Here is a 22,922-nt window from a genome sequence, read left to right on the forward strand (position 1 = left end):
GAATTAATTAAATACACCATTAAATAATTAATTAAATGTGGCAATAATTAATTAATTACATGTGTCATAAATATTTATGTAATTAATTATTTCCGATTTTAATTAATTATTGCCACATTTAATTAATTATTTAATGGTGTATTTAATTAATTCATTATGGCAGTCCTGGCGTTCCATATACACACTACTAACAACCACTGGCAGATGGAGTAAATGGAGTAAAGTGCAACATTTTCCACCGAAATATAAACAAAGTATCAGATAGGGTGTATTGCCTTTGTCGTGCTATACTCACGCCAGCCAGCAGAGAGCAGCGTGGGATTAAAACGAGAAAAACAACACTGAAGAAGAAATGCGGATGTGTAGAGGGAATAATTATTCTAGTCATTTTTGTTGTGTTGTTACGGATGAACTTCGTCCTTCAAAGTGCTAAACGGTAACGCTTTTAAAATGAACAAGTTCGTGTGTTACTGGGTTGCTGTGTCATATAAAAGCTTTGCGTTTTATCTCACCGGCTGAACGCTGGGTCACCGGCTGTGTTATCAAAACACTAGCCAGAGGTGCAGTTGGACCTGCTTGTTACTGACAAGCAGAATGATGTTTTTTGTGTCTCTTAGCCACCATGCCTTATCTGGGCGGGGAGGAGACGGTGAGGGAGCTGAGGAGAGCTCTGTCCAACCCCAACGTCCAGTCAGACCCGCTGCGGTACAGGAACACCATCCTCAAAGTGATCAGGTACTCATTTCATCCCTCTGCTCAGCCCCCAGGCGCTGCGGTTTGCCTACAAGGTCGCATTCATCTGTCAAACGGGGCCGGGCACAAATTTGCTTTTGGGAACCTGCTTACCACCCCAACCCATTCCCCATGCAATTTAAGTTAATTGTCACTGAAAAAGCAGGTGTTAGCTAGCAGCTAACTGGAAATATGAAAGAGTGACATCATTTTTCTGGGAAATTACAATACAGCTTTGTTGGTTCTGAAGATGACTGCTATTGTTGTAGATTTACGTGGATATGTGTGCACAAGGAAATCAGCTTCATTGTAAATGTGCTGGATTCCATGTTTATGAGAAATACGAGTTTGGCAGTCTTTTATTAGACATTGACTTCTATTCAGTATTCTATTCAGAAGTTATTTATTAAAATCAGAGGTAATGCTGTGTGCTTAGCTGATGGAGAGCAGGTTGCTATGGTTATGGTTAAGGATGATGGTTTAAGAACTTGACTGATGCAGAACAAGAACAGACATCTGCAAAAGCAGCAAGGACTTTTTACCAAGCTGTACACAACCAGGAGCTTTGTCGATATTCTCACAAAATTGCAAAAAACACTTAGTCATTTCATGATGAGGATTTTAAGAGTGTTTGTTGTCCACAAGGCAGCCCAGTTACTCATCTTTGAAACTTTCCACACATGAGGAGAAATGCTCAGAAGAAGCTATGTGAACAAACATTCTCAGTAATGATGTTTAACAAATTGAGATACAGTCTTGCACACTTGTCTCAGTACATTCTTCCAACTGCTGACAACGAGTCATAAGCATCTAACTGTGAATAAGAAGAAAATGAGATAATCACAGTGAAAATGGTTGCAAATTGTTGTCAGCATTGTTAACATTTTTGCTTATTTATTGTGGAAGCTCAGATTGATGAAATTCATTTTACGCCCAATTGAACAGTCCCACATGTGGCTCGATTCACTATGATTCATTTTTGTGTGTTTTTAAAGTCTCGCTCTTTGCTGTGTCTTTGAAGGAAAGAGAGCTGAAGTGTTGAAACAACAGAAAAAAACAGCAAGCTACTTAATTCAACATCCCTTGTGTTAACAGATGCGTTAAAACTGTAATCACTTTGTGAAACACTGGTGTAGACTACATATCATAAACAATCTGGAAAGTTAGGCAACATTAAACAAACACATAAAACTAAAAGTATGGATTCTAGTTATTCAAATACAATTTAAGGATCATGAAAAATACACGAGAAACATCAAAATGGAAGGCTGTCAGGAGATGGACCCAGGAAAACAGGGCTCTTTTTTACATTGGCTTCATTGTTAAGACCCCAAAGTTCCATTCGCCTTTTATATAAATAATATTGGAAAGGAAAGTGAACATATAAGCATTATACAGCCCCTAGGTACCAATCGTACCCCTCAGTAGTAACACTCTGTTGTTTTGACTAATACTCCCCTTTGTTTCAATGGCTTAAGACCAACCAGGACCAGTGACATAGCACTAACATCACTGCTGACTGGGGGTTTATCATGCTGTTTTCACTACGAAGCAGTAGATCATTTCAAGGAAAGACGTAAGCTGAAGGTTTAAAGTGGACTTATTCTGTTCCAATAATGAATGTTGATATTAAACACTGGGCAACATTAAAAAGAAAATTAGGTCACTATATGAAGATATACAGTACTGTGCAAAGGCTTGAGCCACCCCTCATTTCTTTATATTTTGCTTTCAGGCACCCAGACTTTCTTGTATGTTTTTTAAACAATATTTCACAAGGCTTTCTGACTTGTTTTTTTAGACCTCAACTTCCTCTTTACTCATTTCCAGTCCAGTCCGTGTACCTCACTGTTTTCAGAGGGATGTTTGTTGTTTGTTTTATATTATATATATTTCTTATCACTAACTTATGAAGGAAGCATTAAAGCATAAAAAGATGCCTAACTGAAGGGATAAATCATTGTGTCTACACATAACAGACAACTTAGTAGCAAAGACCTAGTTTGTGCTTTGTATTCTTTGTATTCTTTAGGCTCTTTTTTACTAGCAGCCTGTTGCAAAAATACATAATTTGTTCCAATTTGTTTGTTAAATTTACAGAAATGCCAACAGTAATAGAGTTTTAAAGACATGAAATAGTATTTTTGCTCTAATGAGGTTAAAACTATTAGCCTAAAGCTATCTCAAAGTGGTGTGCAGGCTGTCCCTAAAGAAACCGAGGACAAAAGCAGAAGTGGCAGGCTTAAGAAATACTGTCTACCGCAGTTGAATGGTATCTGAAAACATGGTGGAGGCTCTGTCGTGGTTTGGGGTTGCATTTCAGCCAGTGTGTTGGGGAGCATGCCAGAACTGATGGAATTATGAAGACAGAAAAGTACTGTCAGATTTAATCTACTGTGCAATACCATCTGGAAAGCATCTGATTGGCAGTGGATTTGTTTGTCAGCACGGCAAAGATTCCAAACAGAGTACCAATGCAGTAAAAACAAACCTATAGAGAAAAACACACAATGGAGCACTTGCTTCCCTAGAGCCCAGACGTGAATATTATTGAAGCAGTGGGGGATCATCTTGATAGAGAGCAGAACAAAAGACAACCAGCTTCCAAAGGAGAGCTTTGGATCTCTTTCAAGAAGCCTGCAGAAATATTCTTCTCTGCATTCACATGTTTTTGAAATATCTGGGCACTGACAAAGTTTTGTTAGTAAGAAGAATATCTTAATGAAATGTTTGTTAAATGTGATGTTAAAAGGTTTTCCTGTGTCCTATCATTTCCTCTTGTTCCATGTGTCTCTTTCTTTGTTCTCTTTCCCCATTTTTCATTTTCCTTTAATCTTTCTTTCTCTATTTCAACTCTGACTGTCCCCTCCTTATTCATTCCCGCTTTTGTCTTTCTTCTTGTTTATCTGTCCCCCTTCTACTCCCCCTTCCATTTCAGGACTATGTCACAAGGGGTAGATGTGTCTGGCCTGTTCAGTGAGATGGTGAAAGCCTGTGCCACAGTAGATGTAGTCCAAAAGAAATTGGTTTATGTCTTCCTGTGTTCCTACGCCACTTTAAACCCGGAGTTGTCCCTGCTGGTCATCAACACTCTGAGGAAGGACTGCCAGGATCCAAACCCAATGGTTCGCAGTCTAGCCCTCAGGAACATGACCAACCTCAGGTGAACTGCTGTATACAGGTACCTCAGTGTAAGCTGCCACATCCACTCATGACTGGTTTTGAATGTGTCTGTGTGCCAGGTTACCCAGCCTGGTGGAGTATGTGGAGCAGCCTCTAACAGCAGGACTGAGAGACAGAGCAGCCTGCGTACGACGTGTGGCTGTACTCGGCTGGGCCAAATTGCACAACCTCCAACCTAGCTCTGAGATAGGTGGGGATTTTTTTTATCCTGTTAACACAGTTCTCTTCTTCTCTTGCAAGAAAGAAGAAAGTCAATCCCATCACTATTGATGTATCAGCAGGTGTGTTTCACTTGCTGATACATCAGCGTCATGTACAGAAACCTCTTGTTTGTGATTCTTTCCAGATGCAGCAGTGGTGAATGAACTTTACAGCCTCCTGAGGGACCCGGACCCCGTGGTGATGGTGAATTGCCTCCGAGCTTTGGAGGAGATCCTGAAGGAGGAGGGTGGTGTCGCTATTAACAAACCCATTACCCACCACCTGCTCAACAGGTTGGTCCACAGTTAAAACATCAGATGAAATGTGGATACATGAAATCTGTCAAAATAAGGATGCTCTGGCATGCAGTTTATTTTACTGTTAGTGCTGAACTGCATTAGGTCTTTGATTAATTTCAATGTGATGTTTTTAGGGGAGTACCCTACTGTTTTACCTTTAGGCAAAGTAGGTAGCTGAAGTGGTGGATGGTGACACATCTAGAAAACTGTGAAATTTCACCAGAAGAAAAAGAATCCCATCACAGGAAGAAGTTAAAAAAAAAAGAGGGGGGGGGGGGGGGGGGTAAAGAAGGAGAGGGTTGAAGAAAGCCATTAATTTGTTTCTAATGTTTTTACATTCTCCTCTTCATCTACTCAGTTAATGGAAAAAAGGCATTCTGTCTTCTTACTGGAATTGAATTCATTTTTCGTCTAATGAGAGCCTTAATCTGCAGGACTGTCTGTGTGTGTGGCTATCATCCAGCCTTCTACAGATAGCTAATCATATCAGCAGAGCCAAATAGCTTCCTGTTAGACTTCTGTCTAAACCAGCATTATAGACAGGAAGAGCAGATGTGCACATAAATATATTTCCCTGCATGTTTAACTATTGTAGCATAGCATAACGCTGGCAACGTCCAGGTGACTTTCCTCAGCCGTATGTGCTATTTTATGTTTTATTCATTTTTGTCAGTGACAGCAAATTTCCACTACTGGCACTGGTGAGATGTAAGAACTTGCCCAGGAACTGACCCTAAATAATCACGCTTATAAAATCACATTTTATTCCATCACCTAACATCAAGATTATATTTTGTCCTAACATAGAAACTGTATTTGAAACTGATTTCTCAGTGGCAAAATGAGTTCGTAAACTATGATGAATGCACATCACATTATCAGTTTCAAACTGATCCTGTGTTTTGGCTGAAAAGTAATACTCATGTTTGAGCTGAGCAGCTGTGGCTCACATATTACAGTCTGTCTGTCCTTCCTGTTTTTGTTTTGTTTTTTTCCCTTTCCTTTATGGTGTTATGTGGATAAAGGCAGTATGTGTAGTTTGTAGTTTATGTAAGTTTAGCTACTTGTTTTGTTACGCTTAGTTCAGACCTTCCCAAAGTGTGGGGGGCGCAGAGCCATTGCAGGGGGGGCGCGGTGTGAAAAGGGAAAAAAACAAACAAACAAGACTTGGCGCAAACATTTTTATATAAAACAAAGGGGGGCCCAGCAAAAAAAGTTTGGGAACAACTGGCTTAGTGGATTTGTACAGTGCTATGTTCACAATAAATAAAGACACGGTTAGAAAAAAAAGTCTGTCTTTCCTCCTAGGCTTAAGGAGTGTGACATTTGGGGTCAGTGTGAGGTGCTGAGAGTTCTTCAGCGCTACAGGCCCCAGTCAGAAGACGAGCTCTTTGACATCCTGTCCCTGCTGGACTCATTCCTTGTAAGCCCCCACCCCCCTGTCATGGCTGCCACCCTTAGCCTCTTCCTGAGCGTCTCCTCCAACCTGCCCGCCATCAGTCTGGCGGCCCTGGAACGAGTCAGTGGACCCCTGCTTGCAGCCTGTGGGAGTGGGTCCAGAGAGATGAGGTTTGCTGCCGTCTGCCACATACAGGTCAGTGCAACTAATTTAAACATGTGAGTGGACTGTGCAGCCAGAACTTGCTTCAATAACAGCTTCATTTTCTCCGCCAGCCTCATGAGGTTGTCATTCTGAAAAGCTCAGAATGACAACCAGCCCTCACAGGAGGCTGGAGGTGTGCTTTTGGCAGTGTTGGGAAGAAAATGTATTTTGTAACATATTCCGTTACATTACTCGATGAGAGTAACGTATTCTGAATACTTTGGATTACTTAATATATTATCATGCTTTTACAACTACATGAATGTACTATTGCTGTGATTTATTACTTTTACTGAAGGTTATTCACCATACCAATGCCAACTAGATTTTTAAATCTTAATATAAAATGAGTAACAGTAGGATGGACATTAGGTAAGGCTGCACTTTTTGCAGCGATGTTGTATAGAAAACTATTCCACGTGAATATAAAACAGATCCGAACCGTAAAGGCATAAAACTGTAAAGAGACCTCTGACTAATACGTTGAGTTCTGTGTCGGGCTCGTAGCCGAAAACTAGCTTTGCCGTCTGTGTCAACTTTGTGTATGTATATATATATATATATATATATATATATATATATATATATATATTTACATGCTTCCATCTCCCGTTTCTGGTCGGTGACATCTCTTACTTTTCAACTCTCCTTTTTCTCCCTCCCTGGCACTCACAGACACATAACAGGTATGACAGTCAATTCTCCCTGCAGCACGGACTACACTGCCCATGAGGCTACATTCTTTAGGGCTATGCCTGTAACACTCTGCCTCTTGCCTTCTTATTAAATCATTTTTGTGAATATTTTTTTTAAATATTTCTTCACGCCATTATGCGGGCCGCAAATAGAGATGACATTGAGATAGAGACATGAGAGCCTCTTAATGCGTGTTTTGTTTGGGTTTCCACCGGCATGGACACCAAAAATATAGAGTTCATAGCCTTATGAAACAGCAAAATACCGCCGTGCAATCCATTATTTTCAACAAAGTAACTGTATTCTGAATACCACCTTTTAAAATGGTAACTGTAAAGGAATACAGTTACTCATATTTTGTATTTTAAATACGTAATGGTATTGTATGTATTCGTTACTCCCCACACTGGCTTTTGGTCATGCTGGAAAACAAACAGTGCCCTGCTGGTTAAAGTGTTTCCCTCAACATTGTCACTAGAAACCCTGATAGCTCCATAGTGGGAACCACACATTCAAATCAGTTCACCTTATCACAAAGAGACTTGTCATCAGACCAGAGACCAGAATGACCCTATTCACATTGGTACAAATTGTTGTAAATTGGCACTGCATAAATATAACAGAATTAAATTCAATAATGTAAGATATTCCTTATTCCTTATTCCAGAAGGCAGTCAGAAGCTGCTTGGAAAATTATTAAAAATTATTAGGTAAATTGCAAGTAGTGGCTACTTTGAGGAAACCTCCTAGGACCTGGTGTGGACATCACATTTTGGGTTGTCTAGACCAAAATACTAAATTTTCGGTATTAAGTTAAAGTGTAAGAAATTGTACAAATTAATATGACATCTGACTGGATAACTCTGTCTTTGTGGAAAAGCTTAATCACTTACTGAATCATTGGCATGTGGATGTGTGTCTTTTTTAGTCCCCAGAGGGAGCAGCAACAGTTCAGATTCACCGCATCTGATTCATTTTTTCATTACTTTTACGTTCAGATGGATTCATGTGTACATGTCATGCTGAGAAAAAAAGATATGTCTGTCTGCTTGCAGTTGTTGCTGCGCTCTGTCCCTGGCCTGCTGGGGACACACTACAAGCGTTTCTTCTGTGGCTATGCTGAGCCTGCCTACATCAAAGAAAGGAAGATGCAGGTGATGCCAGTTTTGCTTATCCTTTGAATTTTTCATCTTCAGTTTTTGTGTTTATATGATGATATGCTTTTTGAAACAAGAAAACTTTAGCTGTAATAATCCAAAGTCCTAATACTTATTTTGTAAAACTAACCAGTAAACATAGAACATAATTTTGTGTTGGTGGACCAACTTCTTGCTTTTTACAAAGGAAAAGGAAACTTTATGTCTTAGAAAAACATGAGATTAAATAAATGCAGACTCCAGACATTATAGATGCTGCAGAACACTGAAAGTTAACCCTGAGGTTGCCTCAGTAAGTCCTGCTTGAATAGATTCTCTCAGTTTCACTTAGTGGTCAACTGATCTTGCAGCATGATGGCAGACGTTCACTCCACTCCACTATTTCCATTATCCATTCATTCATCCATTTGTTGTGCACAGAGTCAGATTGCAGCTGGCTAAACAGGGTAGTTAGAATTTCCTTTACACAGGATCATTTTCCATCCTGGGTGGCTGTAGCTCAGGAGGTAAAGTGGGGCATCTATTAATCAGAAGATGGGAGGTTTGATCCCTGGCAGCTCCAGCTCTTACCCAAACGTCCCTGGGTGAGATCCTAACCCCAGGTTTTGATGCATCCATCGGTAAAATGCACTTTTGATAGCAAACAGTGTTTGTGTGAATGAGGCAAGTTACATAAATGGCTATATAAGAGCCACTTACCATCTCTTCCTGGGAGATCCTGACAAGTGAGATGCTGAGTCTCTACATGTTCTGCATCTTATCCCAGTTGGTTATGCCTGAAAAAACTCCAATTGAAGGCACCCAGGATGCTCAAACAGCCTCAACGGACTCTTTTCAGAGCACCCCCATCTACAAGCTCCCTCTAGTTTTCTGCTTATCTCAGTTCCTCAGGCAGTTACAAACCTAATGAGGAACAACTGTATTTGAGTTCCTATTCAAACTCAACATTTTTATCACTAATTAGTGCTCATATTCATAGGTGAGATTTTCAATGTAGACGTGGTTGAGAGGTTTACCTTCTGGGTCATTTGCCTCCTCAGTACCATTATACAATGCTCACCTTGTCAACGGTACAATGCTAATCTGTCCATCTCCATTTTACCCAAACTGTGAGCTAACTCCACACCCCGACAAAGTAATTAAACCTTTTGTAACAGATAGCTGGAGGGGTGGAGTTTGATCCCAACTGGTTCACAGCTGCCAAGTTTAACAAGCACCTGAAACCCCCTTAGCATGAATTCTTTGTACAGATGTGGAAACATCTTTCAGGTGCTTTGATAAGTTTGTATTTCCTCCTTTTGGTCAGGATGCTCCATGACACTGCTTTCATGTATATACTTTGGCATAGACAGTAAATAAAAGATGGCCATAGCCACTTTGATGTTAGCCTTTAGTTTTTGGGACTGCATTTTGAAGCTTCATAGTGAAAGTCCATGCCATACTCCTAACTTTGGACATGTTAATATCCAAAAGGATTAGCTTAATCTTAGAGCAAGCCCCAAGAGTTGGATTTTTAGCTTTTCACAAGTCCACAGTTAGTACCGAGTGTTAGCAGCTGGAGGCGATCCTTTGACAGTACTATAGCTTCAGCTGCTGTGTGTTGCAGGTGCTGGTAGAGCTGGTGAATGACGAGAACGTAGCAATGATACTGGATGAGCTGAAAGGATACTGCACTGATGTCAACACTGACACTGCCCAGGCTGCAATCTCAGCAATAGGTAAACATGTTCACACATGCTGCTGTGTGCCAGTATTATGTAATTTGACACTCAGGCTCTGTTGTGTGTACTGTTGTAGTTTTTTTTTTTCAGGTAGAGACTGCTGTATTAATGAGGGTGTAGTGATTAGGAGCACTAGATTGTAAATAACGTGGATTTAGTAACACATCCTGATATTCAAATGTTTTGTCTTACTCTGTTCATACTGTATTAAATGAAGGCTGGTTTATATTTATTCATGTTCATTCATGTACTTCATGTTTTTGCTGTGTTCCCGAACCTGTATGTGTGAAGTATATGTTGAAATTGAAACAATTGAATAGAAAACATTTTATCTCGCTATAAGCACCAAAGTTTGGGACCAAGACCATTCCAGCTCTGTGGTTCCACTACCCAGACCTATTGTGTTATGAACTACAAATTAAAGGATTTTTTTCTCTAAATGTAACTGCTTTTCATTTCAAATTTAAATTGCTGATGTTAATGTTAATCTTACACACCAGTAGACACACTCTTTCCAAATGGAGTTTCTACATTCATTTGTTTTCAACCTTCCTGAAATGCAAAATGTTAACCCATTTGTCTGACAATAAGTAAATAATGATAAGCAAAAAAACAACACATCCCTTTTATTAAGGATAAGAATACATAGCGTGCTGCATTTTCTGTGTAGAACATGCTCAATGTGTTTGATCAGTCACTCTAACGCCCTGTGTTTGCCTTTATTGTATGCAGGTCGTATTGGACGCAGCTACAGCGACAGATGTCTACAAATCCTCACTGGGCTGCTTGGACTCAAACAGGATCATATCACTTCTGGTAAAAACATCAGTTCCACAACCTCCCACATACAGTACAGTATACACACAAACAGCTTCATGCTGTCAGAGCTGTTTTTTTACTCTTTCACCACACTTTTTGTCTCTCTACTCTCCTGCTGCCCTTCTCAGCGGTGGTGCAGACAATGCGTGACCTGGTCTGGGTGTGTCCCCAGTGTAGCGACACTGTGTGCCTTGCACTGGAAGGCTGCGAGGAAACACTGCAGGATATCCAGGTTAGATCCTGCCATACCTATATACTGAGTGCAAGAAAAAACAATATCATGCCATAAATGAGTATGTGCTGTAGATGTCCTGTTTTGAAAATACAAATTGGCAAAAGTATTATCAGAAATATACTTAACAGAAACTTTTTTTATTCTACAGGGCATTATCATGGTATTTTATTTTATATGCTGAAATTTAAATTTACTTTCATAATTTTGCAAGGTTATTTCCGTCTGTTGTAACGATATATTTCAGTTATGGTCAAGTTGGTGAACATAATCCAAAGCATCCATTAATAATTTATTTCATTTTCTGTTTCCTCTTATATGGGGTATAGAGCACTGTGCAAAGTTCATGAGCCACTCTTAGTCCTTTCATATTTTGGTAGAAAACAGCGAACTAGCTTCAGCGCTTTATTGAAACGTGCAAACAAACACAGAAATATAGTAAATAAGGTAAAAACGGGGTTTGTACAATTCTAAGGAGCCTGAAAGTCAATATTTCGTGTAATCAGCTTTATTCTTCAACATGAGTCTTCAGGAATAGTTCTCCAGGCTTCTTTAAGAACATTTAAAGCTCTTCTTTGATGTTGGCTGTTCTCTACTTCAGTAATGTTAAGGTCTGGGCTCTGGGGAGACCCAGACGTGTTTTTCTATTCAGGTATGTTTTTTGCTGCACTGGCATTGTGTTTGGGATCACTGTCGTGCCGAAAAATGAATCTGTTGCCAATCAGATGCTATTACACGATGGCTCTAAATCTGACGGTAATGTTCTGTCTTCATAAGTCCATCGGTTCTGACAAGATTTCCAACATCGTTGGCTCAAATGTAGTCACAAACCTCCATTGTGCTTTACAGCTGTAGACTCTCACTGTTGTATCTCTCTCCTAATCTTCTCTGCGCATTTTGAAAATGATTTCAATCATACATTTCAAATTTCACTTGCCGTGTGTGAGTTTTTCCTTTTGGGTCACAAGTGCGTTGGTTTAGAATGCGAAAGCACGTGTTTTGGTGCACAGTTGTGGGGCGTGACTCATGGGGTGCGTATTAGGCAACAATGGTGGTTGCACCCACCTGTTCACCTCACATATTGTTTGATTAGCAGAAAGGTAGGGTGAGCATAAGGTGAAACTTTCAGTCGACTGCAGTTTGATACACAATTTGTTGCTGCAGTTTGGTGTAATAATTGGTGCAACAGTTGTATTTGTTTGTGGAGTCTGTGCATTTGGGTTTTTTTGGATCCCATGTACTGACTTGTGGTTTGGACAGTGTAATGGTTAAATAAGTAGAACAAACAGCTCAGAAGTGCATTTTATTTGTTTACTGATGCGCGTCTTCAGTACCCACGTTTAGCCTGCCACGGCTGTTGGTTATGGAGCAGCCACAATAAGACCTGTTGCCACTGATTGTCAGTCTCATTATTGTGCAGTTTGTTCTTCAGCCTTTTCTTCCTCTTTACTTTCCTTATAAAGGACTTTCTGAATGAATCAACAATTAATGGATCAGTCAAAAGCCCAGATGCATCTCTCAGGTCCTATGTCTGGTCAGATCTGCTGCACTTCTACGTATGTCTTGACATTCAGATACTGTTCATCTGTTGTAGCTAGTTTTTAGGCCAACAACTTCTTTGTTTCATATAATTTTATGCTAATCAAGCTATCTTATCTTTAAACACAATTTATGAAGCATAGTTTAAAGTGAAGAAATGGGAACAAATTACGTGATATTCTGGTCAGTGATTGCCTCCAAAGTATTTGAATTGATGCCAGGTTTCTTTTCATGCTAAGTTTCCCCCATTAAAGTAGATATATCCTAATGAGTTCCTATTGTTATTCTGCAACTCTGGTTTCTGGTAGTTGTATATGATTCACAGTTAAAACTAATCCTTGTTAGCAGGGCACTAAATTCATTTGTCTGAAACAAGCTATTTTACCTCTCCTTCCCCCTGAAAACCTGCTTTTCTTTTCATTACCTGTCCCATGTGCTTAATGCCAGAACCATGTAGCTGAGATAATCAGATTGAAAATATCTGCTCTCACTGCGCTGCTTTCGGCTGCTCTCTTATTCACACTGATGTATAGAAAAAAATCCTTGAAACTTTGTTTTAGACCGCTGAAATATCAAGGGGTGGCAAATGAAGTGAGATAGTCACCTATGGCGACTATCATAAACTGCCAAGTTTATAATGGCAAACTTGGCAGTATTCTACAGCAGCCCAGTACAAGAACTTTTTTCTGTATAGTTTCCCCCATTATAATGACTGTACGCATTCGTTTGGAGTTGGGGGTGTAATAAATGCATGAAGTAGAAATGCAGATATATTTCAGAACTGTACTTTGGAGTAGAACTGACTTTTGAGGAGATAAAAACAAGCTTGGCACTGGGTAATTATACTACCAAGCATTTCTTGGTAGTTATATTGGACGACAGTGAACCCACTTCTGTTGACTAGATTTAGATCTAAATATTCCACTGCCTCCTTCACTAGGGCAGGCAGGCTTTGCTCTGGTTGCTGGGTGTGTATGGGGAGCGAATTTCCAGTGCCCCCTACACTTTGGAAGTGCTCATCGATAGAGTGAGAAGCGAGGCTTCTCTGGGAATCAAGATGGAGCTGCTGACAGCCACCATGAGACTTTTCCTGTGTCGGCCTGCTGAGACACAAGACATGCTGGGAAGACTGCTGCACTACTGCATAGGTTTGTGTTTATGTGTGTGCACATATGTGTATACAGACATCAAAAATGATCTATTTTATTATGATCTCATAATAAAATAGATCATTTTTGATGCCCTTGTGTTTTCCAGAGGAGGAGACAGACATGTGCGTGCGTGATCAGGCTCTTCTCTACTATCGCCTGCTTCATTGTGGGATAGAAAAGACACGCGAGGTCCTTCAAGGTCGGAGGTCAGATCCCTCTCTGGGTGTTCTGATTGGGCGTCCCGCCAAGCCTGTCAGCCAGTGGGCACGCTGCTTTAACACGTTGGAGCCTCTGAGCCAGGGTGCTGTAGAGGCCGAGTCAAACAGCAGGGGAAGCCCCGAACACGTGACCTATAGCCCCAAGCCAAATGCCGACCTATCAGACACACTGAGCTGTAGTCACATTGAGGAGGTTCATTCAGGTGAGTCATGACACAGAAATCCTTCTGCTTTGAAAATCTGATTGGCTGAATTTTGAAGGCTTGCCACTGACTAAATAGTCAGTGGCAAGCCTTGGCTGTGCTGTGCACAGCGCAAATGTTTTTCACATTTAAACAAAATGCCTGTTCTAAAATAAAAATCCAATGGAGTCTTAAAAACAAACTATTAAAATTACTTCCTTATAATGTTCATGCTAATTCACCATCAGGAAGACTCGCTGACAGAGACCAGCATATATTTAAACCAAAGAATTTACTTATACAAATTCGTTCTGTTCAAATATTCCCTTCAGTTGAGTTTACTGTGTCACCTCTTGCATAGAAAATAGGATTTAAAAATGCTAACAGCTTATAATGAAGTTGGGTTTCTTTTATGAACTTTTTCTGAGGCATAATAATGACTCTGAAATGTTTTAATTGTCTTACATTTTCTTTCTTTTACACTTAATAGATCGTCTACATTTTTAAATTCAGTTCTGTTTGTTTGGTGTTTGTGTGGCTGTGTGCCTGCTTTAGATCTACATAGTAAAGGACACGATTACTTCACTCAGGTGAAGCAGTGAGGGTTGTAGAAGATGCAAAGGCTTCCGTGTACACAACATAAATCGTTTAGCAAACCTGACTTGCTTCCAAGCAGATATTTCCAAATCATCTTGTCACTGTTGGACATTTGGGACAACCCTCAAATAAACAAGGCTAAGCTCTGTAAAACTTAACATTTTAGTCCTGAAGAATTACCATCATTAGGTCCTTAAGATTCATCCACCAGGACTGTGGATATTTTAAATCGGTATAAAGATTTGTTCCTATCCAGCTGACAGGTATTCCATTCACAGAAGCACACTGCTAGTGTCTGGACTCTGCAGGGTGGGGTTACAAAAACAAAGTAGATGTGAATTGTTTGCTTGTGTTATCTTTGCGGAGCAACAAGAACTCCCTTTTGAGGGTAAAAGGAGTCGTATCAACCTTTCAGCATGCCCACTACCTGAAGTTGATGTTGGAGGAAAGCCAATAAAGCAGAGCATACACTGTTCGGATATTCTATACTTTTAAATTAGTCACCTGTGACACTTTTTAGCAACAGGATGAGTTTCTGCCTAATTAAATGTTTGAAATGAGTCGGGGGCTAATACTTTGTCCAAATGAGCGATGGTGTAGTTCTTGAAGGTTGGTTGGTTTCTGGCTTGTCAGGAATGTTGTTCTGGATGATGTCTTTCAAACTCCCATATGTTTGTTTTACTGTGGGGCAGTGTTTTTACATGTTGTGGCTAAAACATTCTTCTCCCCACTGCTGGAAAATAAATCTTACTTTTACAGAAGCCTTGGATTCTGTATGGCCACCTGCAGATTCTCAACCACACAACTTTCCATTTACGATTCTTCACTCTCTTTCTTTTAAATTGTTCTAATTAAAATTTTCTCTAAACAAATCTGACAGGATTTTCCACGCCTGTGCTTAGTGTGATTATGTGGGTTTAATGTTTTACTGTCAAAGTTTAGGACATTCCTCCTTATGCTGTTCCATGGCATTTAATATGTAAAAATGTGAGGGCAGAGTGAGGAACAGTTTGAAGCCATCTGATGTCATAGTTGGGGAAGAGGTGCACTAAACCAATAGAAGAATATTCTCTCACTAACAAGGGAAACATTCAAAGACCACGACAAGCTTGTGAGCCCAATCAACCACAATCAAAGCACACATATATCCGTCTAAGTTCACATTTTGATCACAGGAAAGTCGAGCTCATAGCCATAGTCACTGGGTGTGGGAGTATAGCTTTACTTATTGCATGAGTCAAGGTTAGTGACTCTGTATGATCATAAGCTCTTTCATTCAGAGGGTTTAACTTAGTTTTATATCTAGATGCACACACACACACACACACACACACACACGTTGCTTTTGTTTGGTAAATTTTGCTGTGCAGGCTAACTTTGAGTGAAATTCTTGGGTGTTTGTTGGCTTAGCTAATTCACTTTATGGCCAACTGTATAGTGTTGGCATCTCCTGTCTTTATATTTTTCTTCTTTTTTTTTTAAATGTTATTTTATTTTTATTTTTTCCTGAATGAAGTGTGCTTTTCAAAGCAAAGTCCACAACAACTCAATGACAAAAGCATCATAAAAAGATTTTACGACACAGCAGCAGTGTTGTATTTATATTGAAGAGTGCAAGTATACATAAAAGCATTGTATGTGATGTACTAAAGGTTTAAAAAAAAAAATAGAGAGAGGCTTTATCTAGTAACTGTGACTTAATGTCTCATAATAAATAATGAAATAGCATCACTGGATGTGACAAAGTGATTAGGCATGAACTCATTTACCACTTGTCCCTTAACCATATGGATAATTTATTTCCTTGTTATTATACAGTCAACCATAATGCTTTATTTTAGACATTGCTGGTGTAACTTTGCTTAACACACTATCCCGGGTTTGTTTGTGGTAGCAGTAGTTACATTCATTATATCAATCCATATGTTTTTTTAAAGCAAATACTACTAACCATCAGGTCATTTGAATTTTCTTCTGTTCACAGGCAAATGTCCAGTAAATTATGTTTCTTTATGTTACTTTGGTTATACTTACCACATTTGTCCATTTATTCAGGTACTATATCTAAACCAGGGCTGTATCCCAATTCAGGGTCTGCAACCTTAAAGTACGCAGTCTTAACGGTCCACAAGGGCCGTGTACTCAAAGACCGCTAAGGCCGGAAGTGAGAGGCTTGTGAAATGGGACGGTCTAGCCTCAGTCGCGCTGCCCAGGTTGCCTAGCAACCATGACACTAACAGCTGGAAACGTTTCATACAGCTTTGTTTGACAGAAATGAAGGACAAAATCTTTTGTTCATTTGTTTGTTTGTTTCTACATGAGCTTTGATTTGATAAGTATCTGAGGCTGAGACCACGGGACAGTGAAATCATGATTATTGGGCTTCACTTGTGTACTGAACAGTCATTTAAGATTAGCTAGTAAATAACAATTAGCTAATGTTGTTCATGAGACTAAAGTCATCTCACTTTGGTAATGTAAATATAATATGGCCAATATTAAAGTTATAATTTCAATCATTATTAGTTATTACAGCAGTGAATGAACTCTGTTTCAAATACTGAGCTTCAGTAAAAATTCAAGCTGCATTTATTTATATTATTTATATTTCCTGTCACCTTAAATCTTCACTCAAAGACAGGTTTCTTTGACACTGTATATATAACTGTTTTATATATATGAGAGACAAATATTGTTCTTTTAATATGTTGGCATTACTAAATTTGTCTCAGTGCTTACTTTAAATATCCATAAAATCATCACATTCTCTGTAAGATTAACATCAACTATTGAACGGCATATATTTTAAAGTAAAGGGTTTAAAACCAAGTTACTACAAACATCGCTAATTTCACATAACGTTGCCGACATGTGGCCAACAGTAATGTTTTAATGTTCTTCGTTATTAAACATTTGCACATAAATAAGTAACATAATATTCAGTACTTACTTTTAAAAGTTTACTCTTCGGGCGCCCCTCTTCCGCCTTTTTTTCCCAACAAAATTATCCACACCCACCGCCGTGCTATGCATTCTGGGATATGTTGGGCCACAAAGTCTACACTGCCACATCCTTAAAATTCAGTGAAATGAAGGACGCATTTGAGGGCCGCATTTCGAGCAGCCTTTGAATTGGGACAGCCTTTGTCGTGTCGCTGTGACGTAATTGGCCTTAAAATGCGGCCTTTAAGGCTGCAGACCCTGAATTGGGATACAGCCCAGGTGTGTGGGAAGGGCCGCCCCAGTACTTCCTGTTTATATAGGGTCATGAGGTCATTGATTGCATCACTGGGTGTAACCAAGTGAAGGGCTTTTCATTTTGTATAGTATTATTTATTTTCTTTAAAGTAGCCTTTGAGTTGTATTGTATGCAGTGTTTTACTTCTCAGACCATTTAGCTGAGTAAATGAGTTTGTCAATTTCATGCATGATCATATTCCTGTTCTTTGTTTAGAATTGCATTGTTTGGTCTGACCTATTTTTTTCCAGTGGTAGAGACTAACGAGGTTCAGGTGTGTGTAAAGTCCTGTATAAAGCAAGTGGAATTTTTGCCTACCAGGTTGGTTGGTTGGTTTTATGGTAGAATGGAGATGCCAGAAATAAAGTATTAAATAGAAACTTAAATAGTCTGCTGATGCTGCTTACATTATGCTACCTCACACTGGCTCAAAGCCCACTAGACAAATTAGTACAGTCGCATAAAGTCTTGTGAAAAACTAAGTAGACTCACTAGCTTCTGGAATTGCCTTTTACCAGTAATAACCTTTATAATAATCATTTTCTGTGTTATTTGTATTAGTCTCTCGTATTACTTAACCATGTTGCATCAGTTTATTGAGCTTTGTGGGCGTTTGTTTATGCATAGCTATCTTATTGCCCCACCGCAGCATTTCCCTTGAGTTGAGAGCTGGACCTATTTCTGCCTGTATTGTTGACCAAAACAGTACACATTATTTCCCATGACAAATCCTCTTTCTATGCTGGGGTAACTGATCACTTTGAGTATTTAAACAAGTAAGTGCTATACATGAGTGTAAAGCCACACAGATCTCACTTTGGAGATGCTCATAAGTCATGATGGTTATTAGTTGTGGGGTAGGTAGTCTAACATGTCTGTAAGTAGGAAGGACAACAAATAAAACCTAAAAACTGCACTAAATATTAAAGAGTCCATGACACCATCTTTATCTGTTAACTTAATTTACTTTAAACATTCATATTTAACTTTCACAGTTTTTATACTGTCACCAAAAAGTTATGTGTATGCACGTTTCTAATGGAGCACTGCATTGCAGCGCAGTGTTGCCATGCACTCTGCTTTCACTGCCTCACAAAACACAACATGACTAATCTGTCTGCAGGAGGTTATCAAGGTTATTTAACAACACATTGTCATTTGGGTTCAGTTGCTGATATTTTCGCAGTTTTTCTGCTAGAAGGAAATGTCCTCACCTAATGGAAAATTTATGTGTCCTGCATGAAAGGAACGGCAGCAATTTCAAGTCTTGTTCTTAAACCAAAATTGAAAATTATAGTGGTATTACAAAATTGGAGCAGTGTATTAGAGATGTGTTCCATACTGTAGGTTGCACCTCTTTCCCACATATTTAGTGTAAAACTTTGCTGTGACACTTCAGATTCATGTTTCAATTCCATTTTGTTCCTTTTTGCACCAGTTCACAACAATATTAGGTAAAGACCCCACAATATTAGACAGAATGTTCCATCAATCAGATAATACTCATAAGCAACTGTTACGGCCCTAGCAGGGCCTCCTCTTGAAGGTCCCTGTGTGGGCGTGTCTTACAATCTCTTTTGCCTGAGGCGCCACCTTTCTCTTTTACACAGCTGACTCACATCAGTAATTAAAAGTATTTAAGCCCAGATAAAGGTGCGCTCTGGGCCGGAGTGCCATTTGTGTGGTTGCAGCTAGGGAGCTGCTCGGTTGCAGCTAGGGAGCTGCTCGGTTGCAGCTAGGGAGCTGCTCGGTTGCAGCTAGGGAGCTGCTCGGTTGCAGCTAGGGAGCTGCTCGGTTGCAGCTAGGGAGCTGCTCGGTTGCAGCTAGGGAGCTGCTCGGTTGCAGCTAGGGAGCTGCTCGGTTGCAGCTAGGGAGCTGCTCGGTTGCAGCTAGGGAGCTGCTCGGTTGCAGCTAGGGAGCTGCTCGGTTGCAGCTAGGGAGCTGCTCGGTTGCAGCTAGGGAGCTGCTCTTTTTATTTTTATTTTTTTTTGGACTTACTTTTTAATTTATTGACCAATGCTTGAGTTTTGTTTGTTTCCTTAAATGGTGATAGCGGCTTGTCCGTCTCTTTTGCCTCCTTGTCTCCTTTTTCCGACCCGGACACTTTTTGTTACTTTCCCTCATCGCCTTGACCCTTTTACACTTACAGCACGGGGTCTTCATCCAAGATCAGTAAGGCTTAGCTACACCCTACAATAATACAACGCATACAGAGAAAACCCTCACCTGTCGTTATTGTTGTATGATGAGCTGCTTTTTTTTTTAAAAAAAACCAAACAAACAATTTATTTATTTATTTTTTTAGCTTTGGGGAAAATATTCTGTAGGCTAATGAGACTTGGATGACGTGTTATACCTTTTGTTTTTTGTTTTTTTTTAATGAAGTTATAACTGATGGAACCATGAAGCCCTGAAGTGGTCCAGGAAGCAAGCCAAAAGTCCAGAAATTCGTATATGCACGTAACCCACTTATCCCAAAACCTGCATAACCCAAGTGCACTTGAGCACCTCCTGAATGGCTCTAAAAACCCCTACAAAAAAACACAAACAATGAAGGATTTGGAGAGACCTAGTCAAAGTCTAGATTTTAATCCTATTGAGATGCTTTGGCATAACCTTAAACATGCTGTTCATGCTGGAAAACCCTGCAGGGTGGTGGAATTAAAACAATCCTACAAAAAGGAGTGGCCAAAATTCCCCCACAGTGATGTGAATGAGTGATTGCCAGTTATTGCAAATGCTTTATTGTGGTGTGTGTGTGTGTGTGTGAGAGAGAGAGAGAGTCTGAGAATGTTGTGTTACTAGAATACTTAAAACCTTCCCACTCCTTTCTCTCAGAAAGCCCTGTTGTTTTTTGTTTGGTTGTTTTTTAACCTCATCCTCCCCTTCTTCCTCTCACTTTGTCTCTGTATGTCCTCTCTAGAATCAGACAATGCCATGCGGTGTTCAGACTCCTCCACTAATGTCCTGGCTTCCAGCATCGCAGCCCCTCTCAGTTTGTCCCTCTCCCCAGCTGTCAGCCCAGAGGACTTTGAGCACCTGTGGCTGCAGCGACAGGCTTTGCATACTGAACGCGGTAATGAAATGGAAGGTTATATTGAAAACTAAAGTCAGAGATTCATAGCTAAAGCTTCCCCTTTATTCGATAGCAAATGTGGTTAAAAGGAGCATGTAGGCCTCCTAAAAATCTTTAACAAGAGTGTGAAATCTCCATCAGTGGAATATACCAATTCCGCCAAAGTAATGTGTATATACTCAATTACAAATCTGATATACTTTAGATTTGATTAGTGTCAAGCTGTGGCAAATTGATGTTTGAAAGGCTCACAACTGTGTATATATAAAGGTCTGAAACCTACACTGCATGTTAGAATGTGTCAGGATGTATTGTAGCTCAGATAGTTAAGATATTCCCATGAGAACACTGCCCTCAGTTAAAAGGGAAATAAGACAACAAAACTGAAACTTTTGGCTGTAAAAGCACTTAATTATACCTAACTGTACCTAATTATACCAAACAAAAACGTTCTGGTTCATCAGTATGGGTTATCGAATAACATGAAAGATCATAACTCTTTATTGTCATTGCACAGTCATACTTGGCATGATGGTACAATGAAATTGGGAAACTGTCCCACGTCAGCACTAAACACAACACAATTAACTTTAAAGTGGATAAAAACTGCAAAAAAAGGTATGAATAATGAGTGCATAGATTCATGATGGAAAATGCTTGTTTTACTCATGTAAGAAGAATGAATTTATTGATACAGCTTTCAAATATGAATGTGGTTTGTTTGTTTTCTGTACATTTAGATGACAATTAGTTTCTTGAGAAAATAGCCAGGATATTTAAACCATTATTGAAAATTATAGTTAAATACTGTTTGCACATTACAGCATGAGCAATGATGAACTTGTAATAATAATGGTTATCATTTATTATTATCCATTTACCTTTTTATCATATGGTGATCATCTGCAGTGACCTCACCACAAGTATTGTGTGTGAGAGAAAACCTCCGGCTTCAGATGGCTTTAAATGTCAGAGTCAGACAGCTTCTTCTTTTTTTCTTTCTTGACTCTGAGTGAGTAATAAGGTCTCCAGCACATAGATTTAGAAAATAAAATAATTTTAAAATTTATGATTTCTCTTGTTTCATGAACATTTGACATTTAGATGAGATGATGATGAGATGAGATAGACTCTATTTGTCAGTTGCAGGTCTTTTACCCACAGTTTTTACAGTGTTTCTCCACATTTAAAAGCTATCGTTGTGACTTCTTGTTTTGTTGTGACAAGGTGCTGAGAAAATAGAGGAGGTTGACTGTGCGTGGATAGAAGAATGTGTCCGGTGTCCAGCAGTACTTCACTGTTCTCCCCAAAGCCTCCAAGCTGCCATGCAGCTGGTCAATATCCAGACGCTGGCGTTCACGCCACAGCATATGCTGCCCTGGAGGGTCTACCTGTACACACACACCCAGCGCTCCCACTCCATGGACGCACCCAACACTACGCTCATACTGGGGGAGCTGCTATGTACTGGAGAAGCCAATCAGAAAGCAGGAGTAAAAAAAGGCACAGCTGACAGTGGAGCTGGAGCAGAGGGTAAAGAAGACCAACTGGTGAGAAAGGAAATGGATGCAACAGCTGACAGGCTGAGGGTGAGCGAAGACGGACAGGAAGAGGAGGAGGGAATAAAAGTGATTCTCAATCAGCAACCAAAAGATGATGATGCTCTGAGACAGTTTCTCACAATCCTTATCACTGTACTGAACACACTGTCCTCAAAGAAAGATTAAAAATAGACTTTTCCCCTTTGATCTACATCTTTCCAAATTCATTTATTTGTCACACCGCCTGGGCCTAACAGCATGTTGAAGGAGTAAACACATTCAAAACTGGTCCAACTTTATGAAGCATTGTTATTCTAATAAAACAGGAAAGTACAAGCAACGGACAGTTACTACCCCCTTTTTAAGAGAAAACTACCAAAAGGTTGTATGGTAAACTCAGAGGATTTTTTTAAAGCCCAGTTCAGGCTATGTTTGGCCTTATGGCCACTATTGTGGATCAGTCCCAATGCACCAAAAGCAGCTGATAAATACTGTTTACCTACAAACACACACAGTGATGATGTTATCTTACCTACCCACGGTGTGCTGCTTTATTATTGTAGTTTATTTGATGCTAGATTGTGTTTGATATGATTTTTAAAATGTTAGTTGACTGATGAGCAAATGCAAGAGAAATAGAAAATAATTTAAAAATGACCAAGAACTTATAAAATAAAGGAAACCTGTGTATCTGTCTTGCTTTTGTGTTAACAATAGCTCAGGGCGTTTGCTTTAAT

General features: G+C 39.6%; 1 protein-coding gene across 1 annotated transcript; it reads left to right on the plus strand.

Moving 5' to 3' along the window:
- The first annotated feature begins 335 nt into the window (after window positions 1-335).
- On the plus strand, window positions 336-22,867 carry ap4b1 (adaptor related protein complex 4 subunit beta 1). Its single transcript, XM_006808638.3, has 14 exons — window positions 336-436; window positions 618-735; window positions 3,671-3,895; window positions 3,975-4,105; window positions 4,262-4,409; window positions 5,724-6,009; window positions 7,770-7,868; window positions 9,478-9,589; window positions 10,325-10,408; window positions 10,540-10,643; window positions 13,123-13,330; window positions 13,440-13,754; window positions 20,492-20,644; window positions 21,872-22,867. Exons 2-14 carry the CDS (start codon window positions 623-625, stop codon window positions 22,369-22,371), a joined length of 2,478 nt encoding a protein of 825 aa, XP_006808701.2. The 5' UTR covers window positions 336-436; window positions 618-622; the 3' UTR covers window positions 22,372-22,867.
- The last annotated feature ends 55 nt before the right edge of the window (window positions 22,868-22,922 follow it).

Source organism: Neolamprologus brichardi, chromosome 20 (assembly GCF_056152115.1).
Source record: "Neolamprologus brichardi isolate AB-2024 chromosome 20, ASM5615211v1, whole genome shotgun sequence".
In the NCBI taxonomy this organism is placed as follows: Eukaryota; Metazoa; Chordata; class Actinopteri; order Cichliformes; family Cichlidae; genus Neolamprologus; species Neolamprologus brichardi.

What these genes read in the sequence shown, in the direction of transcription:
- ap4b1 (XM_006808638.3), top strand. Translation starts at nt 623, where the DNA reads ATGCCTTATCTGGGCGGGGAGGAGACGGTGAGGGAGCTGAGGAGAGCT. An exon ending in ACCATCCTCAAAGTGATCAG is followed by an intron (nt 736 to 3,670) that starts GTACTCATTTCA and finishes CTTCCATTTCAG; the next exon opens with GACTATGTCACAAGGGGTAG. An exon ending in ACAGGATCATATCACTTCTG is followed by an intron (nt 10,409 to 10,539) that starts GTAAAAACATCA and finishes TGCCCTTCTCAG; the next exon opens with CGGTGGTGCAGACAATGCGT.